General features: G+C 36.9%; 1 protein-coding gene across 5 annotated transcripts in view; it reads left to right on the top strand.

The window, feature by feature from the left end:
* The window catches only part of LOC134540797 (protein enabled), a 76026-nt gene that overhangs the window by 35216 nt on the left and 14972 nt on the right, over positions 1-25838 (top strand). For 2 of the 5 annotated variants that reach the window (XM_063383722.1, XM_063383720.1), the window contains exons 5-8: positions 1434-1529; positions 10452-10513; positions 17122-17480; positions 23254-23424. In XM_063383722.1, the coding sequence (XP_063239792.1) occupies positions 1434-1529; positions 10452-10513; positions 17122-17480; positions 23254-23424 (688 nt within the window). The remainder of the gene's footprint in view (positions 1-1433; positions 1530-10451; positions 10514-17121; positions 17481-23253; positions 23425-25838) is intronic. The other 3 variants (XM_063383725.1, XM_063383724.1, XM_063383721.1) reach the window with 2 other exon arrangements.

The raw sequence follows: 25838 nt of genomic DNA, 5'->3' as shown, positions 1-25838 counted from the left end.
GAGTCTTGGTAACTGTTTTATACATATTTTAAAATTTCGGAAGTATTGTACAGTTGACGCATATTTTTTAAACTAACCATTTATTTCTGAGGATCGTAAATAATTAATTATTGGTATCAAGACATCAAGATGAACGTAAACTTGAACACGTCACGGCAGCGAGAAAACTGGTGCGTATACCAATAAACTGGTATTAGAACTGGAAAAAACTGGTACACGGGAGGTGGAGCTTATATTTTTTTCCGCTACGCTCGCTTCTATTGGCTGGCTGCTGATGGAACGTCACGAGTCTGGGCGGAGCGTTGAGTGAGTTACACTGCGCATGCGCAGCTCAGAGAACAGAGAGAGCCAGCCGGCGACTACGCCGCGCCGAAACAACAGCTGATCGAGTACAATGATCTTTCTCTGCGCATGGCGCACTATTGACGGTAAATTTCCAATTAGCGGCCCTTTTTTTAAAATGTTTTTACTGCGGTGCAATGCGTATGTGTAATGTAGCCCGTATTTGTTATGAACGCTGCAGGATGCGACTGTATTTTAATTAACTTTAACGTATTTCTTACTTTTCCCTTTATTTACACTTTCCCGCTTTTTACACTTTTTTACTTTGTCCCCATGAAAAGTGTAAATAAGGGGTTTTGCTGTAATTTTTTTTTCCCATAAATAAATTTTACTAACATTTTGTGGTACCGGTTAAGTAATTACTTATAAAAAAAATGATTATTTACATTGATGTGTGGTGATGTCAGGAAAATACTTAAATTAAATACTCTTCCACCTGAAAGTGAAACTTTTGTGGCATACTGTACCATCTAAAACGACACGAGCAAGCTAAACTCTGCTGTGTAGATGGAAGATAATGAAGTGCTGTATCGTCACAACAGGTAATAAGGCAGGAGGGAGGGAGGCAGGCAGGAACGGGACTATGACCATCAAGTAACCTTGACAGTTGACAGGACTAAACACCACCACTCCCGCAAATCTACGTTGCTAAGCTGGCGCGGAGGACTAGATGACTCACAGGTAGCTGCTGGGACGAGGAAGCGAAGGAAGTGGGCAGGGAGGAGCAGAGGACGAGTTTGGAAAATTGGATGAAATTAATTGAATTATTGTGTGTGACGTAAAATGTTCAGACCGAACAGTGCAATCAATCAAGCCACTGCTACACGTTGGGTTGCGGATGATTTTCAAGACTTCTTATGCCTGTCTTGTAATGTATGATTGCTACCGTTATTACTCGGGGAGAAATTGGAATACTTTAAAGAGTTTTTTTTTTTTTGAGTTTTATTTATTAAGGAAGGGCTTTTTTTTTTTTCTGTGATGAGTGTTGGTGGTGTGCATGTTTGTGCTGGGCGACGCAAGCGGTCGAGTGTGGCGTCTTTAGGCGAGAACCGTCGCGGGCGCGGGGAAGGAACGCTGTGTGTGGTTTGCAGTCAGGTGGTCTCTCTGCCCCGAGTGGCGCTGTACCACCAGGTGACGTCGGGCGCCCCGGCAAGGATACCGGACGCCGGCCACGCCGGGACCACGAGGTAACGCCCTCTCGCCGGTAGCTCGCTCGGCGCTGCCCTAACACTGCACCCGGCCGGCTTCCCTCTAACACGAGGCACTGTGGTGTCGCGACGTGAGCCTTCGCGGCATGGCGAGCGGGAATACAGGGCGTCCACAGGTCATGACTTTCGCAAAACTGAAGCACTGGAGTTTGGGGAGCTTAGGAGAACTGGATCACACAATGGATATGCCAATTTGGTCTCCCTTCTCCTTCCCCACTCTCCCCTTCCCCATCTACCAATAACAACAGAGAATTCAATAAAAAATTTAAGGAGAGGTGGAAAGGGGCATAGTCAATTTTGGATGGAGGAGGGAAAAGATTAGAGCCATTGGTGGAGTGGAGAAGGAGAGAGGTGATGAAAAAAATGGGAAGGGATAATTAGGGGACTGTTAAAGTGGAAAAAAAAAGGGGCGGGGGTTGGGCTAATTTGCTAATCCTTTGTGTGATTCAGTTCCGCTACGCTCCCACTACTCACTGGACACAAAAAAAAAAAGTCCCAAAATAGACAGGAATGGTGCTGGAAGTCACGAAACTTAGATTTGCAACAGTTTTTTGCTAACTTGCTTTTTTCTAACGCCTAACTTTTTTTTATAGTCGCACATTATTTATTATTATTTGGAGACTGTCCGCTTAAATCATATGGAATTTATCTTGGGAAAGGTTTTATTTAGTTTTTTAACTGTATATAGAGTGTGGATTTTGTTTTAATGTTCAAGTTTGCTCGTTACATATAAAAATTAACCTGTGGTATAAAATGTTGTTTGGAAATGTTATTAAACAATTTTTTAGAAGTCCTGAAATTGGTTCACCGTGGATTAAAATATAGCTTTGGTTGCAACTCATTAAGCTTGTAAGGGCCATTAAAGTTGAACATTACATTGGTGATGTGTTCATTATGTAGAGAAACTCGTAGAGCTTTTTGGTTTTGGTACTTGCATTGTGATCTTCCGTTTGATTGGTTTACAAGAGACTACATAATTCTGTATAGCAATGATGGCAACCAGATCATTGTAACGTGCTCGCTTGTTTCTGGTCCGAATGAGAATTTTTTTGAGCTCATGTATAGACATATTTTCATCTCATTGCAGTTTTTTTTTTTTTTTTTTTTTTTTTTTTTTTAGTTTTGAATCAAAAACGAATTCCAAATTAATTGTGAATACGAATATCGGATTTTAATAGTAAGGACAACTGGTAAATTATGGATTGTAGGGCCTTCTGGAAAATTTAGACAATTAATACTGAATTTAAAGTGGGTTAGATTGTCATTTACAAAAAATATACGTAAAATGTTTGTAAAAATATTTAACTTTTTGAAGAAAAAAATCTGTTTTTATGCAGCTATCCTAACCTAATCTACCTTCAACATTAGCTTCAAAATTAGCTACTTTAAATATAGATCCAAAATATTTATTAACTGCTAAATATTACAAAATCTAATCAATTTCATTATTATTATTATTATTATTTAAAAGTTACGTGTAGTACACTCTCAACTATGCAGGCCTGGAATATTTCCGGATTTGGGGTTATCAGTGCTTAAATTTGGTTTAATTAGTATTGGTTTTTTATATTCTTAAGCTGTAGAAAGAGATTACTTTGCTCCGGCACATTTCTTTGCTTGGGCGTTCTACATTTTTAACCATTTTGTCAGAAAGCTGTTTGCTCCGACCCACCCCGTTAGATGTAACATTTTTCACACTTCAAACCCTCGGGGGTGCTGCTTCGTGTCTCCAGTTTCCGTCTGGTTTTGTTTCACGTGCTGCTACTTTCTGCCCACCCGGCGAAACACGTCACACGAGACACGTGACTGGCTGTCATTCGGCTGGATGAAGGGAAATGGGGAGGGTGGGGAAACCAAGATTTGAGTGCAGTCTGCACTATCTTATCTTGAGCAGTGTCAACTTTCCCTCTTCGTCTGTTTATAATGACCATGAACTAGCAACATACGTGATGGCTATCTTCACTGGTATGTCACGATGGGTTTTCGTGATGCCAACAATATTGTTTTCTCGTGCGTTTGTAAGTGCAACATTCCATGACGAACACTGTAGCCACGGCTCTGCAATATGTGTGCCTATTACTGCGTCCCTCTTTGATTTATGGCTAACCTTCTAGTGTTAGGGTCCTTGAAAAGCACGCCTCGGAGAAAATTGATGTAAGGAAGTGTTACTTATATATTCCTCCAGCCTGGCACAACTTCTCCGCGTGACAAGGTGAAAGATACTATCACAGAAAATTACTCTTTAAGACACTGCATCTTGATATAAAATAAAACAAAAAGGGGAATTAGCTCCCTTTTTCTCTCGGGACTGCATCCCTTGTTTTCTTCAGAGTGGCTTGTGACGCAGCAAAAATGCAAACAAGCAACGTGTATCCGACCTTCCGTGAGGTTACTGAGAGTCTCCCTGGAAGGAGGTGGTGGATCGCGTAGTTAAAGACGGTCTCGGAGCCAGGAAAGAAAAAGGAGGGGGGGGGGGGGTTGAATCTTAATAGTTTCAACTTTGGCCTACAGGGAGGGCATTGCGGTGTGCTATGCGACTTTCAATAAGTAGAGTCAAGATTTTGTGGTGTTATTTTAAGACAAATTTCGGTGTAAAGAAATAAAGATTTTGGTGTTATATGGTTTTATTTTTTTGCTCAAAATACCCACGGCAAAATTTTCTTGCTTTTCTGTACGACATGCAAATTTATTAAAACAAATATTAATATACACTAAAACCTCATGATCTAATTACAATTAAGTTCATTTGCCAATTCATAAATTCAAACTTTTAAATAACTACTAAAAATTTCACAACTTAATTACAATCACATACACTACAAAATTACACAATTAAGCACTTCCAAAGTTACTATTAAGACGGTTTTATTGAAATGCTATCGTAGTTAAATTTTTCCGCATTTTCTGGAGTGAGACGTTGTCTTCTGTCACTAACTACCAGTGAGTACCTGGAAAATGAACGTTCTGCATCAACATTTGATGTTGGGAACCAGATTACCCTTAAACTGGCTTGAGCAAATTCACTGTAGTCCCCTTTAAGAGAGCAAAGTACCTTTGCCACATCAATTTGGCTTGTTTCTGGCAATGAAAGTTCATCCTCAATTATTTTTTTGAAAGCAACATAGCCATGTATGAATGTATCAATGGGAAGATGGGAAACAGAAGGCAAGTTATGCAGAGACTTCTGTAGGTTTGCATCTTCTATGCTAACCCTACTCACATTTCTTGGGTTGAACAGCAAATTAATGGCATTAAAGACTCTTAGACAAGGATGTCGTTTAACAGATGAGTTTTGCCTCAAACGCTTATGTTTCTCACTCGCGACATGTTTCACAAGCGTATCGCGTCTCTCATAGTCTAGCCTGCAGTTACAGAATTTGCACATTAAAATTTTATCACTGAAATAAAATCCTTCGCTGGAAAATTCTTTCGCTCGGTCACTGGCAGAAACTTTCGTTTTAGGCATTATCAAAAATTTTTAATCACATAGGAAGAATTTAACCTCTTAATTCGCAAAAACTTGCCGTGCTGTAAATATCAAAACAATGGAGAATAGATGCGAATACAAACGCTTACTGAATACCAACATACGCACGTGAAAATTAATACCAACATAAACATGTACTATTTATTATTTACAATCGTTATGTTAAGCAGGGTTAATTTTATTTTCGTACCCTAAGTACTTTATTTTAAATAAACAGTAAAAGCAATGTGCTTTAGTGTGTAATATTTTAATGATTAAAAACGTAATCTTAGAAAAACATATTTTGGATGTTTGTTATTTTTGTATTTACAGAAAGTGAACGGCGGCCATTGTATCTCAGTTATCAACATCTTAAATAAATTATTATGGTACACAAGATTACCGTTAATTCCGAGACTTCATTTAAAAATCTATAATGAATCACCGTTGCATATAATATATATGGCTGCTAGTTACTGTCAGAAATATTTGATTGTGCTGAAGATAGTGAATTTTCCTTACAGAATGGGGAAAAAAAAACGTAAATAATCACAATCAGGATAGACGAAATTTCGTGACATATCGCGGATTCCGCACAATTTCGTTTTATTTTGTGTTTTCAAGCGGTTTTCGGTGTTATTTCGTTTTATCGCGCATTACCATATAATCGTGCCTCTATCAATAAGTAAAACCCGTGGAGGAGAGGAGGGTTTGGGTTAGATTAGAACTAGAGGAGATGCCCAGAGGTAGTGCTCCTTGGTGGCAAAATCAAGGATTACCAGCAGAGGCCTTAATTTAGTTTTGAGGACAGTCCGACAGGTGTCGCACGGGATCCACTGCATGGGTACTGGTCGCCAGGGTGTCCACAGTTAGTACTTTCCTACTAGATCTAGTGCTTTTATAAGTTTTTTTAGTGGTCTAGTACATTTACGCTCAGATCTAGTACTTTTTTTCTTTAATATAATAATATTACAGTAACTCCAATATGTTTTATTATTAAGCGTAATTATTTTTAAGAACTATGGAATTTATGTGGAATTTATGTGTGTGCGGTGTGATATTTAAGTTCAAGCATTGCAATGCCATAATAACTTTCTAAATTGTTAAAACCATAAAAAAATTATAATTTAATACTTTTTTTTTTCAAATCTAGTACTTTATTCTCGCCTAAGTTGGTACGAAATTTTTTTTTATTGTGGGCACCCTGCTGTTCGCCAAGTCCTGTCAGTAAGATAAATAAAAGGGGGGCAGGCGACAAGATGGTGGGCAAGGGTAGGATGAAGGGGGGGGGGGGGAGAGGAGAGTGAAATGATACCGGACGTGGTGGCGAGAAAAGATAAGGCGGGCGTATGATGATAACCGTGCTTACGTAGGCCGGATGCACAGGGACGCCGTGCGTGTCTGGCGCGACAGGAACGGGAGCCCGGATGTAACGAAATACACAGCACCTGCACCCAAACGTGATGGCAGGCAGTGAAAATTCAACACGCTGCCAACGTGGCACTACCGGCAGCATAGCACGGTAGCGCTAGGAGTGAACGGACCGACTGTATAATGCATAAATAATAAGGGCCCCGTTGGATTATTAAAAATAAAAAGGATTAAATCTTGAATGTAAGCACCTGAACACTGATCAAAAGTACGAGTAAATAAAAACAAGAGATGGTGCAGAGAAAATCACTAATTTGCGGCACACAGGTAATGCCTGCACCTTCCCCTCTACCAAGTAGTCTTTGTGCTGTACGTATGTTCGCGTTCCCAGACCCCGGCCTGCGTGAAGTGAAGTGAAGTGGCTTAACCGGGACGCCACTGCTCTGGGAGCTTCAGGTGTCGAGTCGACCCCTATGACGGGACACTTCAAAGGGGTGCAAGACCGTTCCGGAAGGGGGCTGAGGGGTATGATCACGGCGACTCCAGCCTTCGAGGCAGAGTGAAGTGAACAGGGCGAGTGACCCCGTGGTGAATGAGGGCTGACGAGAATCGACGGGATTCATGTGCGGAGACCGGTGCGACAGACGAGTGAGAAGTGCGGGGCAGTGTGTCCGGTGTGAGGTAACAGACGAGCAGTAGGGAGTGTAAACTGTGGACCAAACGAAAGAGTGATATATTTGTGGACAGAAATTTTTTTTAAGTGTTATATTTTTATTAATAGTGTAAATATACTTAGTTAACAAAACTGTATTTAATTAATTGGGCTGTCTTTTTCGAACCTATTTTCCTACTCGTAACAGTACTTTTGTGACAAGAATAAAAAGCTGAACCCTAACAAACTTAAAAATACATTTTGTGGTATCGTCTAGGTTTCACTGTTAATACAGTGCAGGTTACAGAGTACATAATTTAACTAATTTTTTCCAGTAGTTAATTTTGTTGTTCTTATAGTTACTGCATCTTCCCAAAATAAGCCAACATGATGTATGTACAAACTTTTTTTGTATATTTAATAACTTTTGTAATATTCTTTTTATAGAAGTTATTGAAATGAGTTAGATCAAGTATTACTTATTTTACATTTTGTATTCCTTCACACAATTAATAAATCACAATTCAGTATTCAATAACAAGACGTCTTAAGTTCAAACTTATCATCAATTTACTAAAGCAAAAAAAAAAAAATAAAAGTCTAATATAATGTTAGTGGTTTTTATTTCTTATTCACATGTTTTGGTTTTAATATAAATTGAATTTTTTTTTACAAGAAATGTTTGTGCATGTACATCATTATTTGCTTTCTATTTGAGACTCAAATTAAAAAAAAAAAGACTGTTCAGACCCAATTGTATTTCCGCGTGGGAAGCACTTATAACGTGCTATTTGCATGAAAGTTCTTCTAGTGTTTTATACCATTCTTGTGGGCCAACGGTAAAATTTTGTGATGTATCAATGTGGATGTTTGCATGCTTATTTTCGATTCTAGCTCTGACCTTTGCTGTCTACAGAAGCACTTGGCACCATTTTCTGTGTTCTGTGTTTTTTTTTTTTTTTCTGTGGCGAGTCCACTCTGAGAGAACTCCAAGTCTCACAGGATCGCTCGTGGAAGGCAGTTCTAATTGGCCACCTCTCAAGGTCGCACCGGGATTAATTTTTTTGTCTCCACATCAAGTCCGTAGAAGCGCGGCCGGGCAGTGTTCCGTGTTGTCGCATGAAAGTGGGGTCAAGTGCTGACCTGGGTTTGATGATTGGTGATTGGTTGCAGCGGCTGTTTGTAATTTTTTTTTTTCGCCCTTCCCCTCTCCCGTCTCCGGGTATGATGGCGAGCTGACAATAATTACGGTGGGCAATTAACGGCTCCGCTAACCGGGAGGAAGTAGCATTTAGCATGGCCGTGCAGTAGCCGCAAGGAACCGGGCTTTGCATGTGCGCGCTTTGTATCGGGTGGCTGTGTTTGTAGTTCCGTGTCGCGAGCGCGTAGGTTTATGTGCTGTAAATAGTCACTCATGGAAATGCCGTAAGTATATTGGGTTTTCGTGAGGTGTGTTTTTAATTTTATTTGACCATTTATGTCCGTAAAAGAATGTTCCCAGTTTCAACGGCATAACAGTTTAATTTAGACTATTTACAACAAATCAAACATCAAATTAAAGGTAAACGAACCTAGTTTTTCTTACAAATGTTCAGTGTGTGTTTGCACCTTCAGTTATACGGCACACATCCAAACTAAAAGTCCAATTCATCCCATACTTTGGTCAACATTTGTGGAGTGATGGAAGCAATGGTCTTTTCAGTTCTGTGTCTCAACTCTGGAAAATCATTAGGTTGCTGTGGAAAGTAGAAACAATCTTTTATAAAGCCCCAAGCATGGCGTTATGTCAGGTGAACGTGGAGGCCAGCGAAAAAGAGCTCTGTTGTCTCGACCATTACGACCAATCAAACGATCAGGGACTTGACGTTCAACCACTCTCGTACAAAGAGATTCCAATGGGGAGGGGCTCCATCCTGTTGCCAGATAAAGTTTACAGGTTCATCCTTTGCTAATACGTAGCTATTTTGTGTAGGTGGCGCTTCAAGTGAGAAAACAACAAAGTGGTACCTACTTGTTCGAGTTACTCTTTAATTGTGACCTTGAACCAACATTCTGCAGTGGTTCCAATTGATATTATTAAAATTTATAATTGGGACATTCTTTTATGGTCATACAGTTGTTTATTGTGACAGTTGTTTGATTGCAAACAGCTTAGAATATAGTCTATTTTTCCCCTTAAACATATTATAAGAATGTTCTTTAGTGAATTTGATTAAAATTACTGTATTCATTGGGTTTTATTAGCATTATTTTTTGTTATCTTATTGTGTGTCTTGTCTGCAGTTTGCATAACGTTGTAAGTTAGGGCTGTTAATGTGTTCATGATTTGAGGGCCTTAATTTATGAAACAAAGGCATGAGACATCTCTAATGTGTAGCACCAAGTTACTTTGATCAAGATGAAACATTTCTAATTAGGTTAAATGTGAATAATTGTTAGTGTACCGGCATTTTATTACATTCGTAGGGGGCACAACTCACTTATTATTGTTGTAGTTGTTATTATTATTATTTAATCTTTGCTAGTTTTGCAAAGAAGCATTGAAAAAAAGTTTTCAATGCATGTCATGCTAATACGTGTGTGTTATTCAGTTCAACCATCCAAAACAACTGATTCCCTATATTTTATATATTACGAATTTAAACCATTTTTAATTTATATTTTTCCCATTGTTTTCCATTTTTAATTAGGTATAATTTCAAAAGTTTTAAACATCCTTTGAAGCAGTCAATAATCACTCCAGCAGTTCCCTGAAGATTTGTCAAGTGGAACAAGTTTACAGTGGTTTTACTTACTAGCCATGTTGAATGTTTTTGGTGTATGTTTGTTAAATTTAGCCGTTTAAGACAAAAATATTAAGATTGAGTGCGATGAAACCAAAAGTAACATTAAATAGCAAGAACATTCTCAGTGTAATACCAAAATGAAAGAAAGTATTAATTTTTTTGGTACTTAGAATAGAAGCTAAACTGAAACACAAAGCAAAATTAAAAACAAAACTTATATCAAAAATTTAGGTTTTTACAGGCTCTAATCTAATCTAAGGCTTGAATCAATAACATATATTTTTTTTCCCCTCTATTTTATAATAGACTGTTTAGAGACTCATGTTTAAATTAATGTTACTAGTACATTCTTTGAATACTAAAATTAATCAATTGTTTATTTAATTTTTTTGTTCCCCACAAATTTGTAATAAGCATACTAATTTAATTTATGTTGATTAAACTTTTGATAACATACTTTTGATCTTATTATGTATTAAATAATAATATGCTTATCTTGTAAATATAGTATACTCAAGAATCACACATTAAAAAAAGTTCTGAGCTAAAATTTTTAAATCTGACATGGTATTTCATTTTTGTACCATGCTCAAATTTGTTGCATGTAAACGTGGTGTTTGTTGTAGGACCATGACGCGAGAGGATGTGGCAGTCATTCAGGAGAGAAGAATGTCTCAGCAACAGCAAAGTAAGTGTGAGATGTTGTCCAAATTATACTAATTAGTCTACATTAATCTCCCAAGTGTTTACACCACAATAATTTTTTTAAAATTATTTTGTTGTCACTACTGTCAAATACATGAAAGACATATTTATTTTGAAAATTTTGTTACAAACAAATAATAATAATTTAAATGGAAAAAAACTGGTCTCGATACAGATAGATTCTTGTCTGATTCCTGCATTTTGCTGTCCCGTTAATGATAAAGTTAGTTGAAAGTATATTATTTTACATCAAATTTTTCTTCTTCTAATTATTTAATTCCCACCATTGTCGAATTCCTCAAGAAAGTCATATACTTTTTAAAAAAGAATTATATAAATTTAAAAAAATTGTTGGTAAATCCTTGTTTGAGGTGTTTATTCTGAAAAATCAACCTTACAGAAAAAATTCCATTTGGAAGCTGCTGGTTACATTCAGCTTTATTTTTAGAAAAAAAAATAATAGAAGAAATTATTACTTAAGGTTCATTACGTGCACTAACCGGTATTATATGTGTCGTATCACTGCCAACATAAGTAAAATATGTGTGTGTAGTTTTCTTGGCTGCACAATGCCAGGCCAACCTAAGTTGTGGTGTTTGTGATAAAAGTAAACACCGCTACATCTGCTTGGGATGACATGATAATTGGTTTGATTTTAAGTGCTACAGTCAAGTCTCATTAATACGTACCCGTTTAATATGGAGTTCCCGTTTATATGAAGCAATTTTCTGGTCGCGGCAAACAGAATAGGCTTTTCAATGGTACAAACTTCGTTTTATATGAAATACGGTTAATATGTAATTCGAAGTTGGTTTTCGTCCCATACAGAAATATTTGTACATATAATTATAATGGTTAATACGAATTTTAATTACTACTCTTGGAATGCCCAAAACGTTTGTGGAACGTAGCAAATTTATCGCCCTTTGCCATTGTAAGAAATGAAAATAAACACACAGAATAATCAGAGATGAACACAGCAATACTCGCGCTTGAGCTGAAGTAAAGAAATATTTACATCACGGGCGCGCCTCTAGCGTCGATTTGTGTAAACATGCAACGGATAATGTTTGGTTCTGTGCGTCCATACATTTCCGATGTTTAAAATTTTTACGCCTCTGGTGGCGAAATGTGGAACTACGGAATGCAATCTGCCTCTACATATATTGTTTTTCGTTGGGTTGTGTATTCTTTTTTTATGGTATAACCGAAATACGTACGTCTGACATTGTCGCTGCCATTGTTTATATTACGTTGCATACAGTGATATCTGAAACTGTGCATGAATAACTAATTATTGTTCTTTGTGCGTGGCAGATTTGCATTTATTCGTATCAATGAATACGAAACGCAAACAAAATCAGGTAACGTTAGCGGAAAAGCTTAAAATCATAAATGAAGTGGACAGCGGCAAGAAAACAAACACTGAAATCGCGAAAGAATTTGATCTTCCTCTTTCTTCGTTGTCGACGATACTAAAAAATCGGAACAATATTGAAAAAAAATTAAAAAAAAAAAAAAAATCCCTTATCGTAATATTTATACGAGTTCTTTTTTTCCGCTACGTACCTGGTTAGGTAATTTTTCTCGAAGGCATGAAATATGGTTAGTACAAATATTGTTATTACAAAGTGCAAATTTTTTGGTCCCCTCAGTTTTGTATTAATGAGACTTGACTGTATATATGTGATCTTCCTTCTACCCCTCTGTTTTACACTTGCGTAGGTATGTATTTTGCACTGGATTTCTGTGGGGTCTTGTAGAGTTTGTATTATGATGATTGTCTTCCTTCCTACATCCCAACATTTTGTGGTGTTTTATTGGTATTTCAGTTGTTAAAAAAAATTTTAACATTGTTCGTTCTATGTTTTGAAAAATCAAATTTCACTACACATGAAAACCTAAAATTTTATATTTATGATATGTATAGACCTTGCTCTATATGAAACGTTTAGTGGTAGTGATAACTATTGAAGAGAACTACAGTGAATTTGATGCAAGCTATCTTACAGGTGTTCCCACGTTTCAAGCAGTTGTAGCAGCTGATGATTAACCCTTTGGTTGGTGAGGTAAAAATTAATTTTTGTGTATCCTCTAGAGGGAAGTTTTCAAAAAAAATTTTTTTTACTAAATTTTTATTTCTTACAGAAATCTTAAGATTCTTTAGAAAACTACAAAATCTTGTATTTTTTTTTTTTTGCAAAAACAATTATTGACATTAGTTTTAAGAACCTTCAAAACATTTTAAAACTGACATTTTTAATTACATTTTTTTAAAAAAATACATATAATAATAACATATACACATTGTACACACCGATCAGATATTTAAAAAAAAAAATCAATATTTCGGTGATCAAATGTACTTTTAATATTTTGAATAAATATTTTAATATTTTAATAAAAATTTAAAATATTTACGTACACAGTTTCTTACAGTGCAATCCATTTTGACTCGAAAAAAGAATGTCTATGAAAGATTTTTATTTCAAGTTTCAGGATGAAATTATTTCGGTACTTACAATATTTTACAAATATAATAAACAAAATCTGTTAACAAATTTAAAAGTTTTTTATTGTGTGGAATGTGGTGAAGCATGGATGTACGCAGAGTCCTACATCACATTCTGCACACATCTACCTTGTTTCTTTTCGCCTTGGTTTTGTCTTTGTGCTGTGCTTGCACACGTAACACTGCCTTTGTGGTTTGGCCTTCGCTGCTGTATATGGCACTGGAGTTGGGAAGTGTCGAGCAGTTAGCCGCAATGGTGTTGGGGTGATGACAGCTGAGCGCCGCCCACCTTTTGAATGCTTGCGCATAGGACAAAACTCCTGCAGTAGTTGTCGAACCAAATTGAGTCTGAACTGCACCAGCCTAATTTTCTTATTATGTCTGATATTGTACATAATACAGGCATTCAAATTATTATGTCCAATATATGGAAAAACAATTTTTAGTACCATTTTATTGTCTTCCTAGTACTATCAACAAAACTTATCTGCATGTCAGCCTTATCCACTAACCCCATGTTTCGATTGTAGTCAACCATGGACCGAGGCTTCATTATGCTTTCACCCGATATTCGGTCTTTTTTGTCGGTTTCGACAAACACGTGGTTATGAACAGTAGTAAGCATGCAAACCTCCCTTTTGTCATGCCACTTTTCAGCTAGAATGTTTTCTGTGTGTGAGACTGCACACTGACCTTTTTTTACTTTTTGTGGAAATCTCTGCATTTCTTTCCTGTTTGGGCGCACTGTTCCGCATGCACCCGTCTGATGTTCAAAAAGAAATCTGAACAGTTTTGGGCTTGTGTACCAATTATCTGTAAACAAAATGTGACCTTTGTCTAGGTAGGGCTCCAAAAGTGTAATGACGATAGAACCTGAAATGCCGAGATCGCTGATTTTGACAATGTTGGTTTCACTGCCAGTGTAAACAATAAAATCAACAATATATCCTGTCTCACAGTCACACAAGACGAACAACTTAACACCAAATCTGTGCCGCTTGGATGGAATGTATTGCTTGAAGACCAAACGACCCTTCCACACCATAATGCTCTCGTCAATACATAAATTTTGATGCGGCTTGAACAATGTCTTGAATTTCATTTTGGTAGTTTCCAAAATAGTACTTATTTTGTACAGACGATCTCCGTGTGGCTGACTGTTGCTATCAGAAAAATGTAATAGACGAAGTAAGAGCAAAAAACGATCCTGTGAAAATATTTTTCCAAAAATAGGAGTAGACAGGATTGGGTCAGTGGACAAATAATCATTTATACGGTTTTTAGCTGTGTGGGGCATGAGTATAACTACAGCTAAAAATGTATAAAATTCTGAAACATTAGATTTCACCCATTGTTTGAGTTTAAATTTTTCTTTGACTTCAAATCTTTCTGTTATGTATGAATGGTACTTATCCGATTCATCAACTATGTGCTGGACCAAATCTTGATCAAACAATATTTTGAATACATCCAATTCACTGAAATTTTCCGGCAAATTGAATTCATCTGTGAGCCCCGAAAAAGAATTGTCAAAATTAAATGTCCTTGGTTGGAAATTTTTATTGTTTTCCCAATGGAAAGAGTTTTCTGTATTAGTTGGAACATCTATGCTCACCTCTGTTCCTGTAGTTGCATTCATGGCACCTAGACTGGAAACTGCATCACTGTCAGTGTCTATGTCACTTACACTTTCATCACTTCCTGATTCCCAGTTAGTGATAATTTCTTGTAATTCTTTTTCAGAAAGTATTTTTCTTTTGCGAGATGTGGTCATTATTACAAAAAATTTTAAAAAAATCACATACGAATAACAGTCATAAAAACATTCGGTAAAACAGTAGCACTATATTTCTACTTCTACGAATTTATGGCCAATAGATAAACCCCGGGACTGAACATCGTTTGCACGAACAAGCCACTTGTATATCTTAGTAATTCAAATTCAATGACACAAGCATAGCGATGGAGTACATATCAGACTGAAAAATAATTGCAATAGAAAAGTGGTCTATACCTCCGCGAAAATATTGTGTTGTAAAGTTCTGAAAATGATAGCTATAGGCTATCCATCTTAGTAAGCTCCCAGTGGAAAAAATTTTGTACTTGCTGCTCAAACAATTCCTTCATCAATACGATTACTAGAATAGTATATTGTATAGAAAACAGACATGTGATTCATAATATTTACAAACTTTATTTTAAATCCCTTTCTTTTTTCGCGCAGATTTCTGGCTATTATGAAGAGCCTATAGTTCAGTATCTGTGACCGCGAAAATAAAAGCACTCTCAAATAAATACACCCCTGTTCATGTTACCGGGAGATAAGAGCAGATAAAAGATTGACTCTGCAATTCTATATGTGTGCGACTGTTGCTATCGTTCAAAAACCCCACATATAAAGACTTGACTACGCCGCTATCTGACGCATTGTGTTTCACCACCTTGTAAAATACGCAAGAACTTTAAAAATCACTGGGAATCATTTTGTAAACTGTACAAGAGAATGTAGGACATTACAAAACATTATACTGCTGCCAAAACGTAAAATTATGGTCATACTATTAAATTAAAGTTAAAAACGTACATTTACGTTCATACTCTCTAATACCATTAAAAATATGCCTGTACATGTACGTTCATACTAGCCAAAGGGTTAAGAGATGAGATTTTATGTTTTTATTTTTAGTTCAATTTCAGTTTTAAAATAGAGGATATCAGTGTTGTTGTTGTTGTTGTTATTATTATTATTATTATTATTATTATTATTATTATTATTATTATTATTATTATAATAAAAGCTAAAGTGATATACAATTTAAATTTTTTTTTCTTCTGATTCTTGCACTTGTAAAATTTTTTTTTGGCCAGAAATAACATTCCTGGAATTTCAAACAATAAAATATTACTCTTTTTTTATGATTTGTATTAATTTCTGGCTAAATACTACTTTCTTCCATGATATAACGTGCATTTTGGTTTTATCGTAGTCCACCATATAATCTTGTCCCAGGTCATTGGTTGCTAGCAGGTGTAACTATAGTTTAACCAAATGTTGCAAGTGTGTAATTATTGTACAATCAGGTATTGTAAGCAGGTGTAGCTATGTAACAATCAGGTATTGCAAGTAGGTGTAGTTATTGTACAATCAGGTGCTGCAAGCAAGATTAATTATGGCACAAGCTGGTGTTGCTAGCAGGGGTAGCTATGGTACAATCAGATGTTGCAAAGAGATGTGTACATGTTGCAAGCAGGTGTAGCTACGGTACAATCATATGTTGCAAGGGGATGTGTACATGTTGCAAGCAGTTGTGGCTATGGTACAGTCAGGTTTGCAAGCAGGTGTAGCTATGGTACAATCAGGTTTTGCAAGGAGATGTGTACGTGTTGCAAGCAGGTGTAGCTATGGCACAGTCAGGTGCTGCAAGCAGGTGTAGCTATGGCACAGTAAGGTGTTACAAGCAGGTGTAGCTATGGTACAATCAGGTGTTGCAAGGAGATGTGTACATGTGCAAGCAGGTGTAACTATAGCACAGACAGGTGCTGCAATCAGGTGTAGCTATGGCACAGTCAGGTGTTGCAAGGAGATGTGTACGTGTTGCAAGCAGGTGTAGCTATGGCACAGTCAGGTGCTGCAAGCAGGTTTAGCTATGGTACAATCAGGTGTTGCAAGGAGATGTTTACGTGTTGCAAGCAGGTGTAGCTATGGCACAGTCAGGTGCTGCAAGCAGGTGTAGCTATGGTACAATCAGTTGTTGCAAGGAGATGTGTACGTGTTGCAAGCAGGTGTAGCTATGGTACAGTCAGGTGTTGCAATCAGGTGTAGCTATGGCACAGTCAGGTGTTGCAAGGAGATGTGTACGTGTTGCAAGCAGGTGTAACTATGGTACAGTCAGGTGTTGCAAGGAGATGTGTACGTGTTGCAAGCAGGTGTAGCTATGGCACAGTCCGGTGTTGCAAGCAGGTGTAGCCATGGCACAGTCAGGGCTGGGAGCGGGTGTAGCCGTGGCACAGTCAGGTGCTGCAAGCAGGTGTAGCCATGGCACAGTCGGGAGCTGGGAGCGTGCGTGGCTGTGTCGCAGTGCTGGGCAGCCCCGGCAGCTCCTCCCCGGGAGCACCGACGCCGCCCGCCCCGCCGGGCCACCACCGCACCTCGTCCGCCCCGCCGGCGCCTCAGCCCCCGCCGATGGCTCTGGCCCCCTCGGCCACCTCCCCCCAGCAGCCCGGGCCGCCCCCCGCCCCGCCAGCCCCGCCAGCCCCGCCCTGCCCCCCCTGGCTGGGGCCGCCCGCCCCCTCCGTGCCCCCCGTGATGTCCGCCCCGCCCCCGCCGCCCCCTCCGCCCGCCCCCAGCGCCCTGTCCCGCTCCTCCAGCAACGACGGCCAGGACCAGACGTCCTCGCTGGCGGCCCAGCTACAGAGCGCCCGGCTGCGGCGCTCCAAGGTAACCAGCCTCGCCAGAGTTGCACAACTGTAGTGTATTAAACTATTTCAGTATGAAGTTTACCCAAATATGTAATAGGGTTTTTAGCTATTTAAGTTTGAAATATGGACTTGGCCTGGTTTGTAACTGAGGTTAGGATTTTGCCATCTTTGTAGCAAACATTTGTTGTGTTTTGCCATCTTTGTAACAGATACTGTGCATTTAAAACGACAGTGACAAAAAAATGCAATACTTTTTATTGTAATAAAAATTTATAAATTTTACAAAAGTAATAAAAAAAACTATTGGCTATTATAATGTAAAACCAGAAACGTTATTGTTTGAATATTCATGTCTTTTTTAAAATTTTCTTCATTCATACGTTTACACTCAGACTTATCATCTGCTAGTAATATACAACACCAGGTTGAAGTGGCAGCGAATTCATGGTTGCTACAGGACTAGAAAACCAGGAAAAGTCAAGAGAATTCCGGGAAAATGTCAGGGAAATCGCAACCTATTTCTGGAATTTCTTCTTGTGCTTACAAAAGTGAAACGGAAAATACAGCTTTCATTGATGTTTAGACACCTCAGAAAATTTGGAAATGTTTATTGTGAAAATTCATTTGATTTTCCTTCTTTTCATGAATTCTTAGTCTTTATTCTGTAAAAACGTAGTTTAACAAGGGAAAAAAATTAACATATTTATGCATGTTTAGATATAAGTTTGATAGCCCTTACTCAATAGTTGCAGGTGAATCGATAATAATAATTTGGAAACACATATTTTTATTTCAAACTGCATTAATTTTACTACACAGTCATTTGTTTTGATGAATGTGTTTCGTCAATAAATAATTCAACAATTCTGGAAATTACCAACTTCTGCTGATTAATAGAGATAAAGAAATATTAATGTGTTAATATTAAACAAAATACTAAATGAGTAACCAGACCACACTTGTGATGCTGGTGGGGGGAAAAAATGGAATCGGAAATTGTTTAGAAATTCAAAACTAAAAGAATTTGAGAAAAACAACAAGATGTGATAGTAAGTGTTTCATGACCATAATCGGCAAATCTGCAAGGGCGTCGGTATGAAGTGAGTGACTCATGAAATTAGGTTTCAGATTCAGGTAACCTTAACTTTTGCAACCGGCAACCTCAGGTAAAATAAATTAAATAATATAGTTTATATTGTTTGTAATTTAGTCACAGAATCAGAATCAATTTTCTTTTGCTACTTTTCTTCTTTCCTGTAACCTCCTTCAGTCTCCACAGGCACATCAGCATCAATCACATTTCCTTAACTTTGTAAACACACCTTCAACTCAGTGCTTTGTGATGTCTAAGATTTGTAAAAAAGATCTTCTACATATTTCGATGTGGTTGCCAGCTTGATTATTCAAAAAAAATATTTATGAAGAATTTTTTTCTTACCTCAATCTTCGGTTTTTGGTTGATTCCTTTTGGGATGTGGAGTAGAGAAGTAGTCTACTTAAAAATAAAAGCATCTTGACTCGCCTTCGTCTGTATGGCATAGAACGCAGAATGAAAATTCCTTATGTCCACCACAGACAGCAATGTACAGCTCTTTTTATCGTCAATGCCCACAAGTAGGATGGATTGGCATGCCTTTAAGACTGTTATCTGAAAAATTAAATCAACTCTAATAACCTGAGTCAATAACATAAGTTGCAACAACCTAGGCCTAGATCAAAAAATATGTTGGTTGTATTTACCTGTCTAGTTGTACCATGCTTTGATAATGATGTTGGGTGTGTGATATTTACCACATTACAAAAATGTATTTCACAGAGGGGGCAAACCAATGAAATATAATAACCTATGTTCTGGCTAGCCTGTGTAAACAGAGCCTTGATGGTTTTTGATTGCTGAGTTTCCGTGGTTCTGGATTTGCATATTGCTTCCTTGATTTCTCTGGTGGAGTTTCTTGAACATTTACGTCTATATTACTTTCTTAAATGACACAAACAGAGCTAAAGTAACTTCACAGCAAGACAGCATTAAGAGCATCAGGAGCAAAACAATAGTACAGCAGGGTCTTCCAGCCGTTTTCTGGTCATGTGACTGGTTGCTGCAAGCTGATTGGCTCTTGCGAAGCTAGCCAGGTTTGTAAGGCAGCACTTGTGGGGCTGGCCGCCTTTGTAAGAGTAGTCTCATTTTCAAGTACATTTTTATCATTGCTGTGGCTGTTTTAGTAACAAACTGAGTCCATATTCAAATTCAGCAGGGAAAATGCTATAAAAAACGATCTAATCTCTATTTCAAAAATTTTGGATTTGGCCATGTTTATAACTATAGCCCGTCCCACTCTTAGATTGCAGTACACGGCTTATGGCGCGCGCTGTTGCCAAATCTCTAACACATTACGAATTTCAGGAGATGTGTGTCTTTGTAATTCTGATCGAACAAGAAGCATTTTAAGAAATCATATCGTAATTTATAATATTTTATACTATTACACATATAAATTTGTAATAATGCAACTTTTATGTAAATTTCAAATAAAAACTACCTATTGTAGACGAAAATTTCTTATAGTTTTCTTTTATGTTCTAAAAATCCCATATATATATATATATATATATATATATATATATATATATATATATATATATATATATATATATATATATATATATATATCACATTTTCATGGGCCCGATAAATGCCGTATTTTTGGACAAGTCATTTCCAAAATGATAAATAAAGTACGGTAATGGAAATTCTCGGTCGAGTAAGCTATGGGAAAAATCCGAATAATTGGGTCGAAATGGGGAAGATTTTTTGAAAAATAGAAAAATCGCAACAACTCCCATAATATGAATAATATCACATCCGTTTTGACGTAAGATAACTCGGAGTACTTAATGCCAAAAAATATTTTCTAAATAAATTTTTGATACGACCAGCAATATCTGCATGGGTTCGAAAAATATTTTCACCGGACAAAAAAAATACATAGACTAACTGCCTTAGTAGACACCTTATCAAATCTGTTTAAATTGTTTGTAAATATCATAATTATTTTCCAAAACTTTGTCTAAAACAATGTTTGATAAGATGCTTGGTGTTGAGAAGGATAGAAAAATAATTCAAAATTTTGTACCATGATTGCTGTTAAATTCCTTTGTATTTATTTCATACGTTTTACATATTATGTTCAAGATTCGATTAAAATATTTTTGTAACAACCATTACTGCAAGGGGAAGAAGAAAATATGGGTGTAAGGATATAAAAATCCCTTTTTGTTCTAATGTAAAGAAATATAATCATCAAAATCTTCCTGAGCCTTTAGGCTGTGCCAATAAGGAATTTTTTTTTAACTTTAACTTACAACAAGAATCTGTTCACACACATTTCATTCATGGGATTTTATACGATAAATGTAACGTTAACTTGATTAAGAAATTAATAACATTACATACCTTTTAATCACTATCGCTACCGCTGACCAATGTTGATACCCCTTCCATAAGAGTAGCACAGAGCTGACCAGAAGAATGGTAAGCTTCCTTAATTGCATTGCACACACTCATATTTTTTGAAAAATACTCAAATACATTCAACACAATCTTGCGCTCCCTTCCGCGTAGCCTACCGATATAATTTATTTTCGGTGTTCTATCTTCCATATTTTATTTGTACGTAATAAAAATAAATGTAGAAAATAATATCACGTATGTTAATATATAGGTAATTTGTCAAAATTATAACTGTAACGAGTCACTGGACACAACGCGTTGCTTCGTCGCGAGACGCGATACTAACTGGCAGGCTGGTTTTCAGAAATGCGTGTCTAAGGAAATACATGGTTGACTAAGGAAGCCATGTATTTGAAATTGCTTGCAGGACAGAACCCCACTTATCTAAACACACGACCCTGTTTCCTCTTACGACGGCAGCTTGTGAGAGAAACCTCTATTGCAGCGCGCTCTTGTACTGATAAGACACATCTTTAACAGCTATTTCCACGGAAACTGTAGAAGCAATTGAGATGGAGCTGCTTTTAAAAACTAATTCAATTCATTGTGAACATTTTTCACGCTTTCGTCCCCGATCTATCTTTAATAGAAAAAAAGTTTTCCGCTGGTCAACTTTTTGATGTGTCAGTTTGTGAGAAAATGCATTTCAATATATTAAAAAAATTATTTAAGTGAAACCTGTACAGTTTTTGTCTTAACATTTGTTCGGTGGCGTCCTAAGGCATTAATTTATTACTAAAAAAAATCTGAATGAAATACAAAAGTAGGTTAATTTTTTTTGATGTGAAACATCTCGGAATACTTCAAAACAGTTCGCAGTGAATAATTTGTTTTTTAATTTTTTCGGATACTTAAAATATTTTTAAGTATTCAAAATAAGCATTGCCTGGTGCGCATTTCGATGCTATACAATATGATAAAAAGCTTGGTCCAAAAATTAAAATTTTAGTTTCGTTTGATGTTTGGCAACAACGCACGAAGAAACAAGGACAGCGCTAATGGCAATCGGCGTGTGTTAGAGATAGAGAATGCGCCCATTTACTTCCACACTGCAATCTAAGAGTGGGATGCTCAATAGCATACTCATATATATGTATGTGCACATATATGTGTACATGCATATATATATATGTATATGTGTTACACCAGTGTTATATTTTAGGGCGGTATTCCAAGACATTCAGGTAAGGTAATGAATAAGCACTACCTTGCTGGGATACAACCGTAACCTAACTCGCATACCGTATTACAGAACGTGTCCAAACCCAATCCGTGTTATGTAACGATAAAACAACCGTTTTAATAAACTATGCCCTGCCACGAGGGTAGAAACTGATTTCAATGCATTCTAGCAAACATTTGGCAACCATCGATACATAAGCTACGACAAATATCGTACACATAGCAGCACTGAACACGTGGATGACTCAACAACTCATTAATGCTGGTACTTCAACAAAATTTTAAACCAAACAAATCCAAAAATTATTTTCTCGCATTTTGATGGTTTGTGTTATTGATTGTTATAGTTTTTGTAGTTAATGGTAAGTATGTGTGTATGAAGAGGACGTACAAATTCAGGAAGGTGACAGACGTGTAAGAGGAGAAACGGCATATGTATGTAGGTGGGGTCAGACATATATAAGATGAGACAAAGATGTAGAAGAGGAAAGACTAACATATAAGGGGGAAAATGGATACAGGAGAAAGTAGATAGACAGATTTAGGAGGTTGCAGATGCATGTGGGAGAAAGGATGGAACAGTGCGGGTGGGAGGTAGACAGACGCAGGATGGGGTGGACTTAACTACACTAGCTGGTATGTAGAATGGGGGACAGACAGGATGAAATGGATTCAATATGGATGCACAGTAAAAACTCGTTTATTTGTATATATATTAACAGTCATATAAAAATGACAGTTGTATTTTACATCGTTGCACACGATGGTGTACCGTACCGTTTCAATCGAACACCGTGCATGCTTAAAACAGAAGAAAGTTAAGGAGTCATGTAAAAAATTTACTTTAATAATTTTTTAATGACTTGAAAACAATGTAGGTCATGTCGTGTGTGCTAATGTCGTTTTGTTACGGAACATAGTTTTTTTTTTTATCGTTGTGAACGGTGAAGTCTGCTCGTCATCCGGAATTTTCGACTGTCCGGATTGCCTTCGGTCCCGGTTGGTCCGGATGGACGAGGTTTGACTGTGCAGACCGGTGTGTGGTGTGGACGGACTGAGGAGGGATGCGGTGGCAGTACGTGTGGCCTGTGCGTGCCCGCAGCAGCAGGCGGAGAACAGTGGCTCCAGCACCAGCAGCAGCGGCAGCAGCAACTACGGCACCATCGGGCGCGGGGGCGTCGCCACCATGTCCAGCATGATGGACGAGATGGCCAAGACGCTGGCGCGGCGCCGCAAGGCCGCCGAGAAGAAGGACCCCGCCGACGCCCCGCAGGTCAGCCGTCCTCCGAGCCTTTATAAGTTGTGAGATGTACACCCAACAAAGTGGTAGACACCCTACAGATACAAACAAACACAACAAAATTAATAACAAAGAATGTCCACCAAACAAAGTGGTAGACACCCTACAAATACAAACAAACACCAAAAAAATAGTAACAAAGAATGTCCACCAACAAACTGGTAGACACTCTACAAATACTAACAAATACGAAAAAATAATAACAAAGAATGTCCACCAACAAAGTGTTAGACACCCTACAAATACAAACAAACACCAAAAAATAATTAAAGAATGTCCACCAACAAAGTGGTAGACACCCTACAAATACAAACAAATACAAAACAAATAATAACAAAGAATGTCCACCCAACAAAGTGGTAGACACCCTACAAATACAAACAAATACAAAACAAATAATAACAAAGAATGTCCACCAACAAAGTGGTAGACACCCTACAAATACAAACAAATACAAAACAAATAATAACAAAGAATGTCCACAAACAAAGTGGTAGACACCCTACAAATACAAACAAATACAAAAAAAATAGTAACAAAGAATGTCCACCCAACAAAGTGGTAGACACCCTACAAATACAAACAAATACAAAACAAATAATAACAAAGAATGTCCACCAACAAAGTGGTAGACACCCTACAAATACAAATAAATACAAAACAAATAATAACAAAGAATGTCCACCAACAAAGTGGTAGACACCCTACAAATACAAACGAACACCAAAAAATAATAATAACAAACAATGTCCACCCAACAAAGTGGTAGACACCCTACAAATACAAACAAATACAAAACAAATAATAACAAAGAATGTCCACCAACAAAGTGGTAGACACCCTACAAATACAAATAAATACAAAACAAATAATAACAAAGAATGTCCACCAACAAAGTGGTAGACACCCTACAAATACAAACGAACACCAAAAAATAATAATAACAAACAATGTCCACCCAACAAAGTGGTAGACACCCTACAAATAAAAACAAATACAAAACAAATAATAACAAAGAATGTCCACCAACAAAGTGGTAGACACCCTACAAATACAAACAAATACAAAACAAATAATAACAAAGAATGTCCACCAACAAAGTGGTAGACACCCTACAAATACAAACAAATACAAAACAAATAATAACAAAGAATGTCCACCAACAAAGTGGTAGACACCCTACAAATACAAACGAACACCAAAAAATAATAATAACAAACAATGTCCACCCAACAAAGTGGTAGACACCCTACAAATACAAACAAATACAAAACAAATAATAACAAAGAATGTCCACCAACAAAGTGGTAGACACCCTACAAATACAAATAAATACAAAACAAATAATAACAAAGAATGTCCACCAACAAAGTGGTAGACACCCTACAAATACAAACGAACACCAAAAAATAATAATAACAAACAATGTCCACCCAACAAAGTGGTAGACACCCTACAAATACAAACAAATACAAAACAAATAATAACAAAGAATGTCCACAAACAAAGTGGTAGACACCCTACAAATACAAACAAATACAAAAAAAATAGTAACAAAGAATGTCCACCCAACAAAGTGGTAGACACCCTACAAATACAAACAAATACAAAACAAATAATAACAAAGAATGTCCACCAACAAAATGGTAGACACCCTACAAATACAAATAAATACAAAACAAATAATAATACAAAGAATGTCCACCAACAAAGTGGTAGACACCCTACAAATACAAACGAACACCAAAAAATAATAATAACAAACAATGTCCACCCAACAAAGTGGTAGACACCCTACAAATACAAACAAATACAAAACAAATAATAACAAAGAATGTCCACCAACAAAGTGGTAGACACCCTACAAATACAAATAAATACAAAACAAATAATAACAAAGAATGTCCACCAACAAAGTGGTAGACACCCTACAAATACAAACGAACACCAAAAAATAATAATAACAAACAATGTCCACCCAACAAAGTGGTAGACACCCTACAAATACAAACAAATACAAAACAAATAATAACAAAGAATGTCCACCAACAAAGTGGTAGACACCCTACAAATACAAACAAATACAAAACAAATAATAACAAAGAATGTCCACCAACAAAGTGGTAGACACCCTACAAATACAAACAAATACAAAACAAATAATAACAAAGAATGTCCACCAACAAAGTGGTAGACACCCTACAAATACAAACAAATACAAAACAAATAATAACAAAGAATGTCCACCAACAAAGTGGTAGACACCCTACAAATACAAACAAATACAAAACAAATAATAACAAAGAATGTCCACCAACAAAGTGGTAGACACCCTACAAATACAAATAAATACAAAACAAATAATAACAAAGAATGTCCACCAACAA

This window comes from Bacillus rossius, chromosome 17 (assembly GCF_032445375.1).
Source record: "Bacillus rossius redtenbacheri isolate Brsri chromosome 17, Brsri_v3, whole genome shotgun sequence".
Lineage (NCBI taxonomy): Eukaryota > Metazoa > Arthropoda > Insecta > Phasmatodea > Bacillidae > Bacillus > Bacillus rossius.
Note: the sequence above shows the minus strand (reverse complement) of the source record. Positions and strands in the feature narration are given on the sequence as shown.